Below are 21,044 nucleotides of genomic sequence, written 5' to 3'. Positions count from 1 at the left end.
TTAAACCAGAGGCTGCCAAACACACACACACTGTATAGAGAGGGTTATCAATATACAACTAAGGAAAACACCATTTACGTATGAGCCAATCATTCATGTCCAGAGAAAACCATCAAATACCCTAATCCTGTTGTTTAGATTTAGACTGCTGATGTTTTCATTGATGCTGAGAACGAGTTGCCTCCCACCACAATTAAAGCCAAAGCTATCTTTGCCTTCACACCGGCAGAGTGCTATTTTGGATGTTAGTATGTGGGGAGAGATATGTCAGCTGTTCAGCACTGTGCTCCATCACAGCAAGAAAAAACAACAGTGAGCATAATATATGCTCTCAACTTAAGAGACTGAGATGAAGCAAACCGATCTGGACTTACTTTTTGTTGGTTAAACGTCTGCAGTTCACCTCAAAGTGTTTATGTCAGGTAAGACCTGTGGCTCATTTAACAGTGGGTCATTTATTATTTCCCTAAAGCATATAAAGATGTAAGGATATTTTCCTGCTGTAAAAGTAAGTTTAGGTGTTATTATCGCATTTGGCTCAAAGTCATCTTCACAATACACAAGTTTCTTTATGTATCCCAAAGAAGCAAGCTAACAAAAGAAACCTGATGCCTTCAATCCTGTTTTACACAACATTCTGGGCTATTTCATTCTTTAAAGAATGTACATTTGGCAACAGTATGGTAACACCATTAGTTTTTTATTGGAATGCTTTTGGGAGATTTATTTGTCTACTAAATTTACACAATTACTGACATTTTGTTGTCAGCCTGTCAACTCTGGTATCTCGGGGGATAAACTACATTGCCAAAAGGTTTGAGTCACCTCTTGAAATGACTACATTCAATTGTTCCACTTGCTTTTATGGTTACATGTTTACAAAATCCAGTTCCTAGTAATGCAGACTGCTTCTACAAAGACCCATAAAAGACAAAGTTGCTCTCAGTAGAGAAATCACAGTGTGGTTAATGGCTATTGACTTGTATGTAATATCCAGAATTCACAAACTCTGTATGGTAAAGAGCTAATGTGGCCTTCAGATTAGTTCTGGAACAGTATGAGCTTCATGAATGTGGTTTCAATGTCCCGACAGCTACATTCAAGCTTTACGTCACCAGGTACAATGCAAAGAATGTGACGTAATGGTATCAAGTGCACCTGCACCAGACACTAGAGTAATGGAGATATGTTTTCTGTTTGGAAGAATAACTCTTTGCTGTCTGGCAATCCATAAGACAAGTCTGGGTTGGTAGCTGTCAGGAGAATAACGCCCATTTGACCATTTCATCAAGTTAAAAGTTCAGTTCACGTGGGATTATGGTGTAGAGTTCTTTTATGCTTTAAAGTACCAAGACCTTTTGGGCTACTGTATGTTTAAGAATCTGTAGGAAAATTCAGGGCATAATCCTTTCACTTCCAGCCTGACTTTACAGAGTCAGGTTATGGTTATTTTACACAGCTTTTTTCCCAGTATGAATATGATTAGAGTCTGGGTTATGTTGACAGATTCTAATTTCTTTGAAATCTCTGAAACTTGGTTGACCAAGGCGATAACTGACAATAATATAAACATTGTTGGATATAGTGTTTATTGTACAGACAGACCTAGAAAATGTGGCTGCATTGCTATTTATGTCACATAAAGATTTGATGCCTACACAGTCCTCTTTCAATCCATCTCCCAACAACTAATATTGTTAGCTCTAAATGTAGAAATTTAGAAATGTTAGTTTTCTCCGTTGTTCGATACTGCAGCATTTTACCCCAGTAAAAACTCTCATGTGCTGTCTACCTATGTCTTAGTGGCTCTGGTTCTGATCAAATGAAGGATTTAAATTGTATTAACAAGCATTTCATGTAATTGGAATTTTCATCTAATTGCAAGGGAACTGATTCTGCCTTAACTTGTGTAAATCACCTGGTGTTCTATGTTGAGCATCTTAGGTTGGTGCCTTTCTCTGTCACTGAAGTCCTCAAAGCTTTAGACAATAGAAAACCTCATGGACCCAAACTGATAGACTTTTTGTGTTTTAGAATGGAAGCCGAGCCCCGTGCCAATCATTGTTAACCATAGTGTTGAAAAACAGGAGATTCCTTCAGTGTGTAATTCAAGTTGACAAAAAAGGACTTTTCTCTTCAATGCAGAGAACAACTGGCCCACTTGCATGAAGATTATCCATATGAAGGAATGAGCCTGAGGTCCTTGGTAGATACATTTTCAGAATTAGGAACTGTGTTAAGGTCAGCGTGTTTGTGCTTCTCTTGCAGTACCTTCAAAATGATCCTTTTGAGATTTTAAATGAAATAAATGGGGGAAAAAAGGCCAAGGTCAATATTACCAACACAGATTATATTATTATCTTGTCTTTCACTCAGACATCTGAGACTATTTTATGACATTGTTTTGATGACTACTTATTTTGTCCATGCAGATTCCTTTTTCTTGAAAGTAAATATTCACACATCTTCTCAAAAGCTGGACACATGGGGGATAATAAATGTGGAGGGATAGTTGCAGCTGCAGGTATGTTTTACAACATTTCTGTCAAAACTACTTTTCAGTGGTTTTACTGCTCTGGTAAGGAGGTTCTCAAACTGAAATCTGTGTTTGCCAGTAAACCGTCTGAAAGTGGTGAAGGGTTTGGAGGATGTGGAGGTGTCAGAGTGTGAGAGCTGCTCCTTGGAGGTGACTCTTAACTTGGCCTACATAGAGGGCATTTGGACCAGAAATGGGACAAAAGTAAAGTCAAAGCCGAGCTGTCGCATCAGCACACATGGGAAGAAACACTGCCTCATCCTGAACCGGGTGGCTTTGGGAGATGCTGGTTTATACTGTTTCCAGGCTGGTGAGGTGCAGACTTCAGGAAGGCTGAATGTCAGAGGTAAGGCAGTAAAGCACAAACTTAACCAAGACATGTAGTACTGTGGTGTCTATTTAGTTGAAATCCAAGTCAGAATGAGTTTGTTTTATATAATGACTCAGATAATGTAAAACATGTACCGTATGTAGTTAATGGCAACACTCTGCCATTTCAAGGCTTTATATGGTGATTGACATCTCTGATGATTCATACGCTCACAGTTGTATGGTTATACACCAAAAAACGACCTTTAATTAGAGTTTTTATTCAATAACAAAAAGGTATACATAGGTTAATGATTGATTTAGTTGATAGAACTCTACCTTTCTCTTTTTAACATTCTAGAGGAGATGAAAGCATACAGAGGGATCTTTGAGCATCACAGTAACATGTGTTGGATAACCACCTCTCTAAAAGACCAAGTGATTTGCTGCACTCTTCTAAACATTGTTGCGTTCCATCTCCCAAAGATCAGAAAACATTTGTTTTCACCTGCTGCCCTTAGGTTTGAATGTTTGGAAATAATTGTTCTCCTATAATTGAGAGGCTGTGAGATCTTGGAGAAGCACACCTTACATCTACTAACTTCTGCAAATCACCAAACCCACCTGGAGCAATCGCTGCTGATAAACCTAAATTTTTTATTTGATCTGTTTCATTTTATCTAGTCCAATCCAAACTTAAATCCAAAACTTAAAACAATTACACAAATATAAAAAAAAAATTGTTTTTAGTTCCATCGATAACAGGACAGTTACAGTGGCTGCTGTTTTTTCTGACAGCTAGGGACATATACATTGTGAAGGAGCTGGAGGATGTGGACACGCTTGAACGTCGTCCTGTCAGCTTTTTATGTGAAGTCAATCAGGTGGATGTGGATGGTCGGTGGTATCGCAATGACTGCAGAATCCGACCTGGGGACACCATCAAGATAAGACACCAGGGTGAGAAAGTTACCCATTCACCAACACAGCCATTCATAGCATTCACGTTTTAATCTAAATAAGGACTCAAAGAAACATACACATGATTGATTAAGGCACGATTATACTGGTATACATTCTAATCTGATTTCAGGTAAAACGCACACCTTGCTCTTCAAGTCAGTCAGACCAGAACATGCAGGGGGGATCAGATTCACTGCAGAGCGGGTCTCATCTCAGGCCACTCTCACAGTAAAAGGTGAGCCAGCATTTTTTGGCTGCAGAATTAGGTACCTTGAAAGTACAACCTCAGTATAATAAAACTGTTAAATGTGATTATTTCTCACCATCGTCATCTCAAAATCTACTTTTACTTTTTTGTAGAGCTCCCAGTTCAAATAGTTCGACCTCTAAGGGTCAAAATCGCCATGTATCGCCACAGAGGTTTGCTGGAGTGCCAAGTGTCGAGGCCTAATGCTCAGGTCAGATGGTACAAGAGCAGTAAAGAGCTCCTGCACGGCGAGAAGTATCAGCTAATCAGCCAGGATGTCTACAGGCAGCTGACCATCGAAGATGTTCGCTCCTCAGATGAAGACACCTACACATGTGATGCAGGAGATGATAAAACATCATGTCAGCTTCTGGTGGAGGGTGGGATATATGTTTTTATAGCAAAAATATTGAAATAGATTTAACATTGGCCGCCTTATGTTTGATTTCCAACAGTTTTAAGCTGTAAATAGAGGTTTATGAATAGAACTTAATATATTTATATGTTTCTTGTCTTAAAATGTAAAAATCTGAAAAACACAAGCTTTATGGTGATGTTTTATTGTTGCACCTGCAGAGCAGGCCATCAGCATTGTGCAGGGGATGAAGTCTCTGGAGGTAATGGAGCCAAATCCAGCAGTATTTCAGGTGGAAACCAGCTTAAAGTCAGGGAGGCCCCCGAAGTGGACCTTGAATGACGAGGTCCTGGAGCACTCTACAGGAGTGAACATTGACAGGCAGGGGAAACTCCACACTCTGTGTTTCACAAGCACTGACAGCTCTATGACAGGGCCTGTAGTCTTTGTGGCTGGGAAGAGCCGTTCCACCGCACAGCTCACTGTCAAGGGTGAGTGCTCATGCAATCTCTTTTCACTGTTACTGTTGGATTACATGAAAACCACCTTAAAAATATTTAAGTATATAATTTGTAGTACTAACAATTTAATTTGAGAAAGTAAAAGGATTGCTGTGACATAAATACATTGTAAAGTTTATGAGGAATAAGAAAATAGACATAACTGTTGTGCATTTGTGTTGGTCTGTGTGTCAAAAAGCTGATGTGATCATTTGAATTTGCCACAACAAATTAAAAAGTATCTGTTGTGGCCCAGGCACCATTGACAAGTAATTTATGCAGGCAAAAAGAAATCAACTTTACAGGTAGTCTTTTAGTTCTGTGTTTTATTTCTCCTTAAGCAAGCAAAAGGAAAAGACAAAGATTTCCTCAATGCTTCTCTTGTGCTGGTGAAAAACCTTATGCCCATCCAGATGCATACTGGCCTTACCATTGTCAGCCTATTTATTAACGTAATTCCCCAAATTACTCATAACTAACAGGTAACAAAGAAACATAACTAAATAACCAAAATAAATAAATAAATCTCAAAACAAATATTAAACAATAAAGTAAAATAAATAAACGAAATGAGATTATCCACAAAAAATAAAATAAAATCTTAGTTAAATATTAACAAAAAATAATGGGCTCCTAAAGTGTCTGACGGCCAAATAACCAGTTACTCAAGAAAGGTCTAAATTAAATAGCTCACAAGCTTCAAAAAAATATCTTGAAATTTTCACAGAAAGAAAATAATGCAACCGTTTTTGGCATTTCCTTAATCATATTTAGTTACTCAAACAACTATTTTATGTCCTACACTCCTAACATGAAATAATTGTGTTAAAGTAACTAAACCAAGTGATTTGTGATTAAGTAAATGCCAAAAATCGTTGCATTAACCGATGGATAAATGTGAATCTAAGGACAAACCTAAAATTTTTTTTTGAGTTAATGCAAGGTAAGTTTATTTATAAACTGCATTGTAGATTTAGACTGTTTAAAGTTTTAAGTTCCAAAGTTAACGCACATGTTAGAATATAAAATAATAATTACTGCAAGATTTACTCAAAAGAATGATGAACAAAAAAATGAAATGAAAATTTTACTGAAAACTTACCTCATTATTTTTAGATAGTACAGTCAAAGGCCATTTTAAACAAATACATTTTAACTAATACAGAATACACTTTAAGCGACCTAGATTTTCAGAATTTTTACAGTTTGGGAGTTTATTACGTATTAGTGGTGTATAAGAAGTAAATGCTGCTTCTCCATGTTGTGTTCAGGATCTGGGTATGCAGAGTAGACTTGAGCAATAAAACCTGAGAGATCTGGGTGGTTGATACACTGAGAGGAAGTCTGTAATATATTTTGTTGCTATGCTATTCGGTGATTTATAGCTTAACAGCGATTATCCTCATTCATACAGGGACCCAGTGTAAAGACTGTACAACTTAGATGATGTGCTTCACTCTCTAAGTGTTTTTCTTTTTCAGGAAATCTGTTGTGATTATTTGTATTGTGCTCTCCTGACTCCTCACTTTGTAGAGCAAATTTTTACTCCTAATTCTCTGCACAGTACATTTCTTCAGAAGGCTTGCACCAGACAGCAATATACACATCTTATGGCTTTTTGTATCTTCTTTGTATCTTTTTCTATTATCGATCTTCTTACTTAAAAGTCAGATTAGAGGAGTAGGCATTCCATTGATTGTCATGATGGGTTCACAAAGAGCGACCCAAATATGCAGAACTCCACTGACGGACACAGGAATAAAAGTTCAACAAGTTTATTTTGATACAAGCACACAGAATGTACTGGTTCTGGCTCGGGCCTGGACACTGGTTCACCGGAGTCTGCGTGAGAGACAGTTCAGTTAGCGTTGCAAGCTGGAGCTTGATTTCTAGATGATAACTGATTGTACCTTGAGGGTTCTTGAGGTTAGCTTTGGGAGAGTCACTGTTGGATCTGGAGAGGAGTTGATCAGCAGAGTCCGCTTGCTGCTTCAGCGTTTCACGTCTAATAATGAACAGACCTTGGCTTAGGGTTTTCCAGCTCTTAGTCCTGAGCTGCATGGAAGTTCTCTAAGGATCTTCGGGTTTGGCTCAGAGGGTCGGCTCGGCAGGTTAGCTCTTCCAGAGCTTCACAGAGGAGACACTGGTTTCCTGGAAGACAGAGGCAACGGTTAGAATCCAGGCTGGATTCAAAGTCACAAAGTTACACTGAGAAACTAGGCTTAGGCGCTGACCAACTGGATCAACACTGCGGCGTTGAGGCAAGGTCTGAAGACAGCTTATATAGTGGATCCTCTGATGATCTTGATGGGCTGCAGCTGTGCAGGAGGCTCACTCAGAAGGATCCACGGCGGACTCTGCTGGAGAAAGGTGGAACTTCTCCAGCTCCCAACAGTACCCCCCCCTCAACGACCGCCCCTTGGCGGTCCGGAAGAGGTCGAAGGGCAAGAACGCTCGTACTCCTCGATAAGGGCAGGATCGAGGATGTACGAGCCCGGAACCCACTGGCGATCCTCCGGTCCGTAGCCCTCCCAGTCGACGAGGTACTGCCAGCCGCGACCTCGTCGACGGGAGTCCACGATGCGTCGAACGGTGAAGGCTGGATGACCATCGACCTCCAGGGCGGTTGGTGGGGAGTCGGAAGGCGGGCACAGAGAACTCGAGACGACAGGTTTGACTTGGGACACGTGGAAGGTTGGGTGAATCCGGAGAGACTGAGGCAGTTAGAGACGGACGGCTGATGGACTGATGACTCGGGAGATCTTGTAGGGACCTATGAATCTGGGCTAGAGTTTTCGAGACATCCCCTTAAGGGGAATGTCCCGAGTGGACAGCCATACCTCTTGGCCTTCTGTGTACTCGGGGGCGGGACGTCTCCTGGAGTCAGCGAAGCGTTTGTTGGTTTCTGAAGATCGGTTGAGGGTGGCGATGGTTTCTCTCCAGATCTTCTGACAGCGTCGGATGTGTTGGTTTACTGACTGGACCGAAATCTCTCTCTCGTCTTCGGGGAAAAGTGGAGGTTGATAACCGAGACTAACCTGAAAGGGAGATTGACCAGTGGAAGCAGATTTGAGGGAGTTGTGTGCGCATTCGATCCAAGTGAGAAAATGACTCCAGTCCACGGGATTGTTAGAGGTGAGGCAACGAAGGGTTGATTCCAGCTGCTGGTTCATCCTCTCCGTCCGTTTGATAGTGGATGGTAACCTGAGGTCAGAGAGGGTTTACAGCCGAGAGCAGAACAGAATGCTTTCCAAACCTGGGATATGAACTGAGGACCCCGGTCCGAGAGGATCTCTTGGGGAATGCCGTGTAAGCGAAAGACGTGTTTGACGAGGAGCTGGGCTGTCTGGAAGGCCGTGGGGAGTTTCCTAAGGGGAATGAGATGGCAGGCCTTTGAAAAACGGTCAACAATGGTGAAAATGGTGGACATACCTCGAGAAACGGGGAGGCCGGTGACAAAGTCAATAGCAATATGGGACCAAGGGCGCGAGGGAACCGGAAGCGGCTGAAGCAGGCCAGAAGGAGGTTGATGTGAGGCTTTATTACGGGCACAAGTGGAGCAAGCCAACACATACTCCTTGACATCTCTATGGAGGGTGGGCCACCAGAAGCGTCTTGAGATCAAAGCTATGGTTCTACTGACTCCCGGATGAGCAGAAAACTTGGCAGCGTGCATCCATTGGATGAGACGGGACCTGACGGAAGATGGCACATAGGTTCGGTTAGTGGGACCGTTACCTGGGTCGGGTTCAGTAGCCAGGGCGGAGTTGATAAGGTCAGTGATTTCCCAGTTTACCACTCCCACAGTGCAGGAAGCCGGGAGGACTGGTTCAGGCGTCTCGGGATGATCGACGGAGTAAAGACGAGAGAGAGAATCGGGTTTGACATTCTTGGATCTGGGTCTGTAGGAGATAATGAGATTAAACCGTGAGAAGAAGATAGACCACCTGGATTGACGAGGATTGGCTTGCTTGGTTGACTGGATGTAAGCCAGGTTCTTGTGGTCAGTCCATACTAGAACCGGATGCTCAGCTCCCTCCAGCCAATGTCTCCATTCCTCCAGCGCCAGTTTGATGGCCAACAGCTCTCGGTCTCCCACATCGTAATTCTGCTCAGCGGAAGAAAGTCTACGGGAGAAGAATGCACAAGGGTGGATCTTCTGATCCGAGTCAAGTCTCTGGGATAGGACTGCTCCAACTCCAGAATCTGAAGTGTCCACCTCGAGAATAAATTGTTTAGCAGGGTCAGGCTGCATTAGCACAGGTGCTCTGGAAAATAAAGATTTCAATTTATCAAACGCAGCTTGCGCCTCAGGGGTCCACTGAAAAGTGCGTTTGACAGAGGTCAGAGAAGTTAATGGAAGGGCGGTTTGGCTATAGTTCCTGATGAACCGACGATAAAAGTTTGCAAAACCCAGAAATCTCTGTAGCTGTTTGCGGTTCTCTGGAACTGGCCAATCTAACACTGCCTTTATCTTGTCCTCAGATGGTTTTACCTGGCCGCCCTCGAGCACAAACCCCAAAAAGGTGACTGAAGACTGGTGAAATTCGCACTTCTCGGCCTTTACGAACAGCTTGTTCTCCAGCAGTCTCTGTACAACAAGGCGGACATGTTTCTTATGTTCAGCGAGGTTCCTAGAGTAAATGAGTATGTCATCAATATAGACGAAGACAAACACATTTAAAAAGTCTCTGAGAACATCGTTCACGAGGGCCTGGAAGCAGGCTGGAGCGTTAGTTAGACCAAAAGGCATTACCAAATACTCAAATTGGCCCAATGGAGTCTTGAAGGCTGTTTTCCATTCATCTCCTTCTCGGATCCTAAGAAGATGATAAGCATTCCTTAAATCCAGTTTAGAGAAAACTGTAGCTCCTTGTACAGGTTCGAATGCAGAGGCGAGTAGAGGAAGTGGGTATTTGTTCTTTATTGTGATCTGGTTCAAACCTCGGTAATCAATACATGGTCTCAGGGAGCCATCTTTCTTTCCAACGTAGAAGAACCCAGCGCCCAAAGGAGAAGAAGATGGGCGGATTATTCCTGCAGCTAATGATTCATTTATGTATTTTTCGATGGTTTCTCTTGGAAATGTTATACAACCTGCTGCTAGGTAGTGGTGCACCAAGTAAAAGATCAATGGCGCAGTCATATGGTCTGTGTGGAGGTAGGGACGTCGCACTGACCTTACTGAAGACAGGAGCTAGGTCATAGTACTCGGAAGGAACAGAAGAGAGGTCAGGAGAGTCCATCTCCCCCCCACCTCTAGGAGACCCCACCAAGGGGGCAGCCGAACGGAGGCATGTTTCATGGCATGAAGTGGACCAAGATTCCAGGTGACGCTCAGTCCAATTAATGTGAGGATTATGCTTCTCCAACCACTCGAAACCAAGCACCAGAGGGGAACATGCAGAAGGAAAAACAAAAAATGTTATTGTCTCTCGGTGGTTACCTGACAGAAGTAGCTCGAGGGGCTGAGTTTGATGGGTAACTTGGTGAAGTCTCTTTCCGTCAATAGCAGAAACACTAAGAGGTTGAGTCAGAGGAATTGTTTCAATTTGGAGTTGTTGGACGAGGTTTGAATCGATTAAGTTCCGTTCACAGCCTGAATCGATGAATGCAGAAAAGGAGAGGCTTTGGTTAGAACAAAACAACGTGGCAGGAAGCAACAATCGAGGAGATTTCTTAGTGTTAATTTGGCCCGCCAGACTCCTCAGATCCCCTGGCGGGCCCAGGCTTTTGATTTAGCAGGGCAGGAAGCGATGAAGTGTCCACTCTCACCACAGTAAATGCATAATTTGCTTAGAAAACGTCTTTGTCTCTCCTCTGGGGTGAGCCTAGTGTGTCCCACCTGCATGAGTTCGAAATCTCTTTCGCCTGAATGAGAGGCCTGAATAGGCAGCGGTAGAGACTGGGACATAGGTCTCTGTATGGGCGGCTGCTCTGTAGGAGAAGAACAAACAGTCACGTTATTTGAGGCAGAAGAAAGTGTCCCCTGCTTTTTAGAACTGTTTCTGGCACGGATTCTATTGTCCAATCTGATCGTAAGACGAATTAAATCTTCGAGGTTTGGCCGCAGTGTTCTGTCATGATGGGTTCACAAAGAACGACCCAAATATGCAGAACACCACTGACGGACACAGGAATAAAAGTTCAACAAGTTTATTTTGATACAAGCACACAGAATGTACTGGTTCTGGCTCGGGCCTGGACACTGGTTCACCGGAGTCTGCGTGAGAGACAGTTCAGTTAGCGTTGCAAGCTAGAGCTTGATTTCTAGATGATAACTGATTGTACCTTGAGGGTTCTTGAGGTTAGCTTTGGGAGAGTCACTGTTGGATCTGGAGAGGAGTTGATCAGCAGAGTCCGCTTGCTGCTTCAGCGTCTCACGTCTAATAATGAACAGACCTTGGCTTAGGGTTTTCCAGCTCTTAGTCCTGAGCAGCATGGAAGTTCTCTAAGGATCTTCGGGTTTGGCTCAGAGGGTCGGCTCGGCAGGTTAGCTCTTCCAGAGCTTCACAGAGGAGACACTGGTTTCCTGGAAGACAGAGGCAACGGTTAGAATCCAGGCTGGATTCAAAGTCACAAAGTTACACTGAGAAACTAGGCTTAGGCGCTGACCAACTGGATCAACACTGCGGCGTTGAGGCAAGGTCTGAAGACAGCTTATATAGTGGATCCTCTGATGATCTTGATGGGCTGCAGCTGTGCAGGAGGCTCACTCAGAAGGATCCACGGCGGACTCTGCTGGAGAAAGGTGGAACTTCTCCAGCTCCCAACATTGATGTACATATTAAAGCTGTATTCATACTAATATTGAAGACACACAGCTAGATTATTATTATTGACTCACTTCTAAAGGCGGTTTGTTGTGTTGTATTTGAGGCTGTAAGAGAAAACTGATCTCAAAAGACATGTTTGAAAACCTTTTCTTGTTTAGTTTTTATTACAAACTATGTTCTGCTTTTTATTTTACATGATATCAAAATTTAATAAATACTTAATATGATCAGATACTAGTAACTATATGCTCTCAAAGGTAGTGAAAATAAAGAAAAGGTGCATCTTTCTTTTGTAAAAAAAATGTCTTTACCAACAGTATGGTTTTATCAATTATATATTACTAAGTTATTGAGTGAGTTACAACAATTTGCTTTTAGTCTGTTTTTCAAAATCCTAAAGGGACAACATTTGCCCTACAGCAGAAGTGAAGGAGCTTTTAGGAGAATAAACTTTTATTCAGTGAGGCTGTGAAATTTGAAAATCAGAAAATAAAATTCCAAGGAAAGTTGTGTTACATGACTGCCTTGTCTTTGTATTGTCTTTGTATTTGTTTATTAAAATGTAAGACTAGATGGATGTTTGGAGCCTTTGTTTGGTTTAGATAAAACTTTTTTGCTTAAGGTACAAAGTACTCCTATATAAAATGTTATATTTCTTGTTTATAGCAATAACCAAGCAATGACACTCTGCAGAAAGCTAATTTATGCTGATGTTTTCCAACTGTCTGCTGTATGTATCCTCATCAGAGCGACCTCTTGAAGTTGTTCACCACTTAGATGATGTGGAGGCAAAGGAGAGTAGCTCTGTGAGCCTGAGCTGTGAGTTTGCCCCATCACCCCGGGTGGTGCGTTGGTTTAAAGGTCGCACCGCACTAAAGTTCTCAAACAAGTACAACATGAAAAGAGAGGGCAAACGAGCAGAGCTGATCATTCATGGCCTGACAGGGATGGATTCGGGACAGTACCGCTGCATGGCTGGAGGTTCACAGAGCACTGCGCAGCTCAAAGTTGAAGGTATGTCAATAAAAAGCTTTTTCCTGATCCCTATGATGTTTGATTTGATTTATAATTACTTTTTGTATCTAGAAACATACAAATAAATAATAATGCTCTTTTGTTTGTCTTACAGTAAAAACACTGAAGCTGGTCAAACATCTTGATCCTATTGAAATTGAGGAGGATGGCGCTGCCACTTTTTCATGTGAGCTAAACTATGTTGTTGCAAACGCAGAGTGGCTGCTGAACAACATCCGCCTCAATTCTAACGCCATCAATCGAATCCAGCACATGGGCACAATGCACAGTCTCAGGATGCAAAAGCTTAGACCACAGGAGAGCAGGGTCACATTTAAAGCAGGTCTACTCACTGAGACAACTGTCTTAAAGGTCAAAGGTCAGAAACAAAATTATATGAAGTGCACAATAAAGAAAAGCTCTGAATTTAGGAAACACATGAACTTGCATGAATGTGTTTTGTCTCCAGAGCGTCCAGCTGTGTTTCTCAGGTCTTTGGAGGATGTTATTGGAGAGGAGAAAGGGGAAGTTTGCCTGCAGTGTGAAATCTCTAAAGATTCAGTAACTCCTGTCTGGAAGAAGGATGGGGCCGTCCTGTCACCTGATGAAAAACATGAGTTTGTGCAGTGCGGGAAGTGCAGAGCACTGATCATCCACACACTGAGCAAGGAAGATGCTGGTCAATACACCTGTGACCTGAGTACCAGTCAGTCCAAGGCTAAAGTAACAGTACATGGTAAAGGGAATTCAAACAGCACTAACAGTTCAATCTCTTAATCTTCTGCACTTGTTATTGCTGTCTGTAATGGTCTGCAGCTACCAAGACTGATCCCAAAGCTTCTGTTTTATTTTGTATTTGCAGATCTTATTATTAGCATTGTCCAGCGGATAAAGACAGTCTCTGTTCTGGAAGGTGAAAGCTGTGTTTTCGAGTGCCATCTATCTCATGATCTGGATGATGAACCACTTTGGACCATCAATGGTCAGATGGTGGTTACAAACAGCCGCATTCAGCTAGTAAACGACAAACGCATCTATAAGATGACCATTAGAGATGTCCTCCTTTCTGACGCTGGTGACGTGGTTTTCACAATTAAAGATCTGAGTTGTAGGACCATGTTGTTTGTAAAAGGTAAAAAGCTGTGTCTCATTAATGTTTATATGTTTATTCAGTTTATTCTAACATTGAGAAAATACTTGCTTTCCCTCTTTAGAGAAGTCTGTGCACATCTTTAGGGACCTGTTAAATGTGAAGGCCGTGCCTGGGGAGGATGCTGAGCTGAGCTGCGAAATCACCAAACCAGATGTCACCATTCGATGGCTGAAGAATGGACGTCCCATCAGGCAGAGCCCTAAATATGAGATGAGCATAGAGAAGAACTTGGCCCGGCTGTTGATCAAAAATACCTCCATCAGAGACTCTGGAGAATACTGCTGTGAAGCTGACGGTGTTGCTTCCAGAGCCAAGGTGGAGATCAGAGGTAGTTACCGTTTTTAATCTTTTAGTAAAAGTAGAAATTACAAACAGACAGATTCAAAAGTAACGTATTATATTTTCAGATACAGTTACTGACATTTTTATTATTTACCATTATCCACAGGTGTTGTTAAAGTAAACATTGAATCAATCCCTTGGCATTAAGGCTTCTAGACTAAAATATCATTGATTAGGTTTAAACTTAGTCCCACAATGATGACTGAAGGGCATTTGGTTGACCTTTGATTTAAAGTTTCAGCTAGTTTGATTTTATTGTTTTATAGAAGTGTTTATTTTTGAGGATTTTTACACATAACCCACATTTCAGGTCTATGGATAATGATCAGAAAAAGGCAAAATATGGCAGTTGTGTGGAAAGAAATACTTTGTTGATTTCAGAGGATAAATGGTAAGGAAGTTTAAAATTATCTAATAAGCTACAATTTTCACTAGTTGACCAAAATGTAACATTCAACAGACTGGAAATGTTTTCTCTCATCCAATGAGACTTGATTCCAGCAGCAATATTAGGATGGAGGGTCATAATTTAGTGTTTCAATCCTGAAAATTGCATGAGGTTCTCCATTTCTTAGTTTGTAACACTGTGAAATCGTCTGAGAATAGTGCCCTCTTTAAGAGAGCATACCTTGATATAGGCAAGATTTTCTACAATACAGTATGCTACAGTATGTAAACTGAGTATGCATCTTGGCTTGACTTACTGAATATACTTTATTTTATTTTAGAACTTCAACACACATTTGCAAGGGAGTTGAGGGACACTCGAGGAGAAGAAAAGGGTAAAGTGACACTGGAATGTGAGACCAGGCGGCCAGCCAAGCGCGTGACATGGCTGAAGGGCATGTTGGAGCTCAGGTCTGGGAAGAAGTATGTCATGAAGCAGAAGGGAGTTGTTCTAACCCTAACCATCAACTGTCTGGAGAAAACAGACGCGGATATTTACGTGTGTGACGTTGGTACCATGCAAAGCCGGGCACATCTGACTGTGCAGGGTGAGGCCAAAATGCATGAAGTGTGAAGGTGTTTGGAGCACAATTAAGTCATTATTTCCCTTAGAAATGGAATGAGGTTTCTGTTGTCTTAAACTGGTAGTTCCCACACTTATCTACCAGGCCCCATTTTGGGATACAGAACCTCCTCCAGTTCCTCCAGTTATGCCCTTAACAGCTTTTTTCAGCACATTAACAAAACAAAAAAAGTCAACTGCAGTGAATTACATATTGCCTTTAAATGCCAAAATGCCATCTTTAAAGTTTAACTATTTTAATTTCAACTGTTTATCTCACTTTGCAACATAATTGAACATTGCAATCAATACATTTCAAAAGGAATAACTCTCAGAATGGGTCATTCATTCAATTCATTTCTACTAGGGCCATTCTGCAATTACACTGCTCGTCCCAGACTTTAGGTCAATATTCAGGTAAGTGTCATTTACAGAATGGCAGATGTTGTAAGGCAGAATGATCATCAATGTCTGGATATCAGATAAACAGTATAGGGCTTGGAAAGGAGCCAGAGGGTAAAAAGACACAGTAGAGGGCAAAAGAGCAAACAAAAATGGATGCCTGGATTTCTGATGGAGCAGGGCAGTTGATCGTCTGGTGGGAAGGTAGAGAAGGGAAGTACAGCCACTGGTAAAGCAAGAAAACAATCAGGTGTGGCAAAGGGGCATTGGAGGAGGTTGATCAGAGCATTAAGACATAAAATGTTTGTCGTATGATGAAGAATGGTCACTATAAAAACTGTTGTTTAAAGAAGATACTAAACATTTAATAATAATTTAACTTTATTGATCTCACACTCAAGAAATTCACCTCTGCATTTAACCCATTCCCTTTGGGAGCAGTGAGCTGCCATTGTGTAGAAGCCCGGAGAACAGTGTGGGTTTTGCTCAGTCTGGTATGGGAGTTGAACTCAGAATCTCCGTGACCCAAGCACAATGTTCTAACCACTAGGCCACCACTCCCCGAAGTAGGAAACCCCAAAAGTCTGTTCATGTAGGTTCGTCTGGATGGACAATTTGACCAACATGTAAAATGTTCCATCTGGCAGGGAGATAAGACTTCTCATTACCTGAGACTGCCATTACCCCACTAAAACATGGTGTTGTCATCTTCATAGTGCTGTTAGAATGCTTTTCTTCCATAAAATAACCATCATCTTCCAGAATGTGTATCTGATGCAAGACTTCAAAACGGATTTTTGTCGACCCTTTCTAACTAGTTTGAATGAATTTGAAAATACTGTACAGATGCTTCTAACTTACTTTTTAAGATTTATAAAACTGGTAGGGAAATACCCTAAGAGACCTGGAGCTATAATTATAACAACATGGGGTTCGGAAAAATGTTGGCCCTGCTTGGCTTTTTGTAAAACCTCAACAAACATATGATATTTATTTCTAAAGTATGTAGTACACAAGTATTGAACTAGCTAAGGTAATATTGGATCCTACAACATAATGTACAGTGAAGTTTGTTGTTTGAATGTTGCAAAAGTTAAAAGCTGATACTTTTGTTGTGTCCATATTTTTTTCACTCTTCTATATTACAGATCAGAAAGTGATAATCTTGGATGAGCTCGAGGATGTGGAGTGTCTTGAAGGTGACACAGTCACATTCAGGTGTCGAATTTGTCCCGATGACTACTTGGGGGTCAAATGGTACCTGGATGAGACTCTGCTTTATACTAACGAGCTTAATGAGATTCAGATGGGATCTGGGGGCTTCCATACTCTCACATTTAGACAGCTTGCTCGGAAAGACACTGGCACTATTTCGTTCGTGGCAGGTGACAAAAGATCTTATGCTTCACTGCTAGTTAGAGGTAAGGAGCTTTTTGTGAGTTTTTTAGAATATTCATGTGGACCAGTGTTCCAGTCAGAGGTGACAAGTCTATCTTCATGTTATCAGAGAGGCGTCCTACTATCATCAAAGCACTGGAGGACTGTGAGGCTTTTGAAGGAGGTGGTTTAGTATTGTCTTGTGTCACTTCCAAACCATGCCACATCTTGTGGTACAAAGATGGCTGTCTGATGTGGCACTCCTCCAGATACTTAATTACCCGTTCTGGCTGTGAAGCACGACTGACTATTCGAGAGGTCAGCAACAGTGATGCCGGAGAGTATGAGTGCAGCGCTGGATATGTCACAACTACAGCTATCGTCACCGTTAAAGGTATAAACCTGAAATATATTATGTATTATCACCACGTTTTGTGTATTTACTGTAGAATTAGTGCAGATAAAGGTTCTTGTCTTCTTTAGCCATCCCGGCAGAGTTCACCAAGCCTCTGAATGCCATGGAGGCCAATGAGGGAGAGGATGTTACGTTAACTTGTGAATACTCCTTACCTGGAGTCCAATTTCAATGGAGGAAAGGTTTTGTGAATATCCGGCCTGGAGATAAATACGTCATGAAACAGAGGAAAACCATTCTTTCTTTGACCATCAAAGCACTTCAGCCTGAGGACACAGGAGAGTACACATGCCAGTGCAGAAAACACCAGACCACAGCCAGCCTTATAGTAAACGGTGAGCTATTTGGTGAAGGGTTTTCCTTCACATTTGTCCAAAGATCTTATAATAAAAAGTCTACTTTTTCTCTCTAATATGAAATTCACATTCTAGAATTTTATCAAATGCTAAGATCTTAATGGAAACAAGAGACAGGCAAGATTTTATGTTTAAGGTTTTTATCTTTCGAAGAAAAAACACAAGCAAAAAAAATAACCTATCTACTAAAGTTTCTTTGATTTATAATAGCCTGTTTTGCCATTACTGTATGACCTGGGGGATTATTATTTCAAAACTTTCTTTTGCCCAGCAATTCCCATTACCTTCATTCAGCAACTTAAGAACCTGCAAGCAGAGGAGGGCAGTAGTGTGATATTGCGCTGTGAAGTTTCTAAACCTGGAATAGCAGTGGAATGGAGGAAGGAGCAGGAGCTGCTGACGAACGGCATCAAGTTCCAGATGAGGAAAAGGGAGACCACCTTTGAGCTTCTGATATGGAAACCTGTACCTGAGGACAGTGGGGTTTACAGCTGTGTGTGTGCTGATCAGATAACATCTGCTACAGTCAAGATTACCAGTAAGATGTTATTAAGCAATGAGCTGATATGATGATTTTAAGAATAATCTGGAGTTGGTTATTTAGCTAATTTTTATCCATGACTTTTCAGCCCTGCCGATCACCTTTAAACAGAAGCTAAGGAACATATTGATTGAGGAAGGAAACAATGCTATATTTCGCTGCGAACTCTCCAAGCCTGGTCAAACTGTAGAGTGGAAGAAAAATCAAGGTGGGGTCATCAGGAATGGAGAGAAGTATCACGTGCGACAGAGAGACACACATATTGAACTCAGGATCCTAGATGTGACTCCTGATGACAGCGATATCTACACTTGCATCTGTGGAAACATCGAGACAACAGCAACTCTGACTGTTAATGGTAATAAAACCACAAAGTTTCATTCAAGTTTTATCTTAAGTTTTAGATCTTGCTGGGTATAAACGATATTTAAAAAGAAAACAAAAAAAATGCTAAAAAAAAACTATATCATATTTGATTTTAAACAGCTCTTAACAGGTTTAAATATATTTTTTCTTGCAAGACTTAATGCTGTACTGCAGATGAAGTTACATAAAAGTAGAGATTTTTTTAGAATGTTACTCTTATTATTAAATGCTAACTATCCATACCCTTTTGACCTTTCAGCCATTCCTATAACGTTCAAGCAGAAGCTGAAGAACCAGCAGGTGGAAGAAGGACACAACATCACACTGCAATGTGAGATTTCTAAAGCTGGTGTCCCAGTGGAGTGGTGGCTTGGAGGAGAGAAGCTCGAGAATGGAGACAAGTACCAGATAAAGCAGAGGGACTCCAGCCTGGAACTGACCATCAGGGATGCTGCGTTAGAGGACAGCGGCGTCTATACATGTGTGTGCAGGGAGCAGAAGACTAAAGCCACTGTGAAAGTTATTGGTATGTTTTTTCTTTTTTTTGTGTGTCATTTTCAAAAGTATTTAGCAATGGTCACAAGTTTACAGGCATTTGTAATGCACATTTAAACAATATTAATGTTTGCTTAAGTTTATGCATTCAATCAATATTATTTTAGGTTAAAGTAATAAACATGCATCTTCATGATCGAAAAGTAAAAAAAACAGGTTAAATGAAAATTGAAATTTATTAAAAGTTTTATCAAGTTCAGACTCGATCAGAATAAGATGAATATAATCAAATGCAAACATACATCCTTTGCTAATATTTGCATAAATGTCGAACAGCTTTTTTGCACCTTTTCTCTCTGAAGTCTTGGCCAGGTTTTGTCGTTTAAAAGTGGGGTTCGCCCTGTCAGGTGTCTTTTCAGATCTGGGTTGGATTATTTGCTCTTTGGCTTTGCTCCAAGTGTTTCCCAACGGGGAATACTAGTCTGGTTATTGTAGTTATAAGCAGCATCTTGTTTCTCAGTTCCATTGGTTAGTTGTTGTTCTGATGAGTTGCTGTTTAAACCACAGGTGGGGTTATGTCAATGTTTTAAGAACCCGGTAAGGTTGACACTGGCAGGGTTTCATAATTTCCTTAATTAGCATTTACTTCCCCATTCACTTCCAGTCAGTTAATCTTCATTTCCAAGATAGCCATCCTCCTTAGAAGCTTGTAAAGTCCCGTGTGGTTAAGGTATTTTGCGCTGACTTGGAGTTGTGCTTCTCTGCATTATGTTCAAAAATAAAAAAATTTAAAGTAGTTCAGCCAGAGAATCCTGGAAATTTTTTGTTTTCTCCAGCTTTCTGTCACTTTGGCTAAGAGATAAGAAGATATAAAGTAAGAAAAAAATAAGCAAACGGGGAGTGAGTGAGAGATGCATCTGTGCAGGGAGAGGCGTGGGAGAGGAATAAGGCTTAAATGTGTGTTAAGGGACCATGATCAGAAAAGAAAAGCTAAACAACATTTGCCAGAAAAAAAAAACACATTCCTTTTAGAGGAAAGCTTTATTGTTGAAGGAGACAGATTGAACTATTTAAAGATGATATTCAATTTCAACCATATATAGGTGAAGGAAATGGCATCATGGATTGCTCTGGAGTGACTAACTTATATTGTAGAGGAAAGGGAGCACATTTTGAAGAGTCATGGTCACCACTGGCCAAATTTCTGAAAGACATCAAAGAAAATGGGAAGAAGGATGCAGATTACTGAGTTTCTTTGTGTGTGTTTTATTAATCTGTCTTTCTTTTTATGTTTGTTAATTTCAGGGATTAAATTGTTAAATACAAATCTTATGTTAAAAAAACAAACAAACCAAAAAACAAGGGTAATATTAGTCAGAGTAAGATCACTGCTTTGGATCTGTTTGGCTGCTACTGGTTCTTCTGCATTACAAAAAACACATTTATCAAAGAAAGTTATCAAAAAAACACTCTGGTATCACCTCAACTGCTAGATGGTTAAAAGGAGGAAACAATTGCATGTTTCAATATTAAAACCTATCTTTAGAGTAGATAAAATATCAATAATCAATCAGTTAGTTACAGAAAACATTTTAAAGAAGTTCTATTTCTACCAGTTATGACGTTCAAAAATATAGCACAGATAGATAAGAATTGAAATTATCATTGTTTCTTAGTAGATGTTCAGATGTACCAGCAGCAGGGTGATCAGCAAGACAAAGCACATAGAATTAGAAAAAGGAAAATTTACTTCATAGGAAAAAACATGAAAAAGAGCAAAAAAAAAGCAGAACTAAGGAGGAAATTTGGAGAAAAAAAATACACAACTTGTAAAACCACATTTGTTTTTTGGACTATTTAGGAGAGATTAGAAAGCTGTGCAATAACC

General features: G+C 40.8%; 1 protein-coding gene across 1 annotated transcript in view; it reads left to right on the top strand.

Moving 5' to 3' along the window:
• Window positions 1–247: 247 nt before the first annotated feature.
• Window positions 248–21,044, top strand: part of obscna (obscurin, cytoskeletal calmodulin and titin-interacting RhoGEF a) — a 69,491-nt gene continuing 48,694 nt past the window's right edge. Inside the window, exons 1-19 of the mRNA XM_038272234.1 lie at window positions 248–422; window positions 2,433–2,524; window positions 2,616–2,882; window positions 3,644–3,805; window positions 3,939–4,043; window positions 4,169–4,435; window positions 4,632–4,901; window positions 12,434–12,700; window positions 12,816–13,079; window positions 13,170–13,436; window positions 13,563–13,832; window positions 13,915–14,181; window positions 14,924–15,190; window positions 16,755–17,027; window positions 17,114–17,377; window positions 17,467–17,733; window positions 18,026–18,292; window positions 18,384–18,653; window positions 18,921–19,187. Of these exons, the coding sequence (XP_038128162.1) occupies window positions 2,485–2,524; window positions 2,616–2,882; window positions 3,644–3,805; window positions 3,939–4,043; window positions 4,169–4,435; window positions 4,632–4,901; window positions 12,434–12,700; window positions 12,816–13,079; window positions 13,170–13,436; window positions 13,563–13,832; window positions 13,915–14,181; window positions 14,924–15,190; window positions 16,755–17,027; window positions 17,114–17,377; window positions 17,467–17,733; window positions 18,026–18,292; window positions 18,384–18,653; window positions 18,921–19,187 (4,321 nt within the window). The 5' untranslated portion in view covers window positions 248–422; window positions 2,433–2,484. The remainder of the gene's footprint in view (window positions 423–2,432; window positions 2,525–2,615; window positions 2,883–3,643; window positions 3,806–3,938; window positions 4,044–4,168; window positions 4,436–4,631; window positions 4,902–12,433; window positions 12,701–12,815; window positions 13,080–13,169; window positions 13,437–13,562; window positions 13,833–13,914; window positions 14,182–14,923; window positions 15,191–16,754; window positions 17,028–17,113; window positions 17,378–17,466; window positions 17,734–18,025; window positions 18,293–18,383; window positions 18,654–18,920; window positions 19,188–21,044) is intronic.

This window comes from Cyprinodon tularosa, unplaced genomic scaffold, assembly GCF_016077235.1.
Source record: "Cyprinodon tularosa strain WSP-4 unplaced genomic scaffold, ASM1607723v1 ctg82, whole genome shotgun sequence".
NCBI lineage: Eukaryota > Metazoa > Chordata > Actinopteri > Cyprinodontiformes > Cyprinodontidae > Cyprinodon > Cyprinodon tularosa.
Note: the sequence above shows the minus strand (reverse complement) of the source record. Positions and strands in the feature narration are given on the sequence as shown.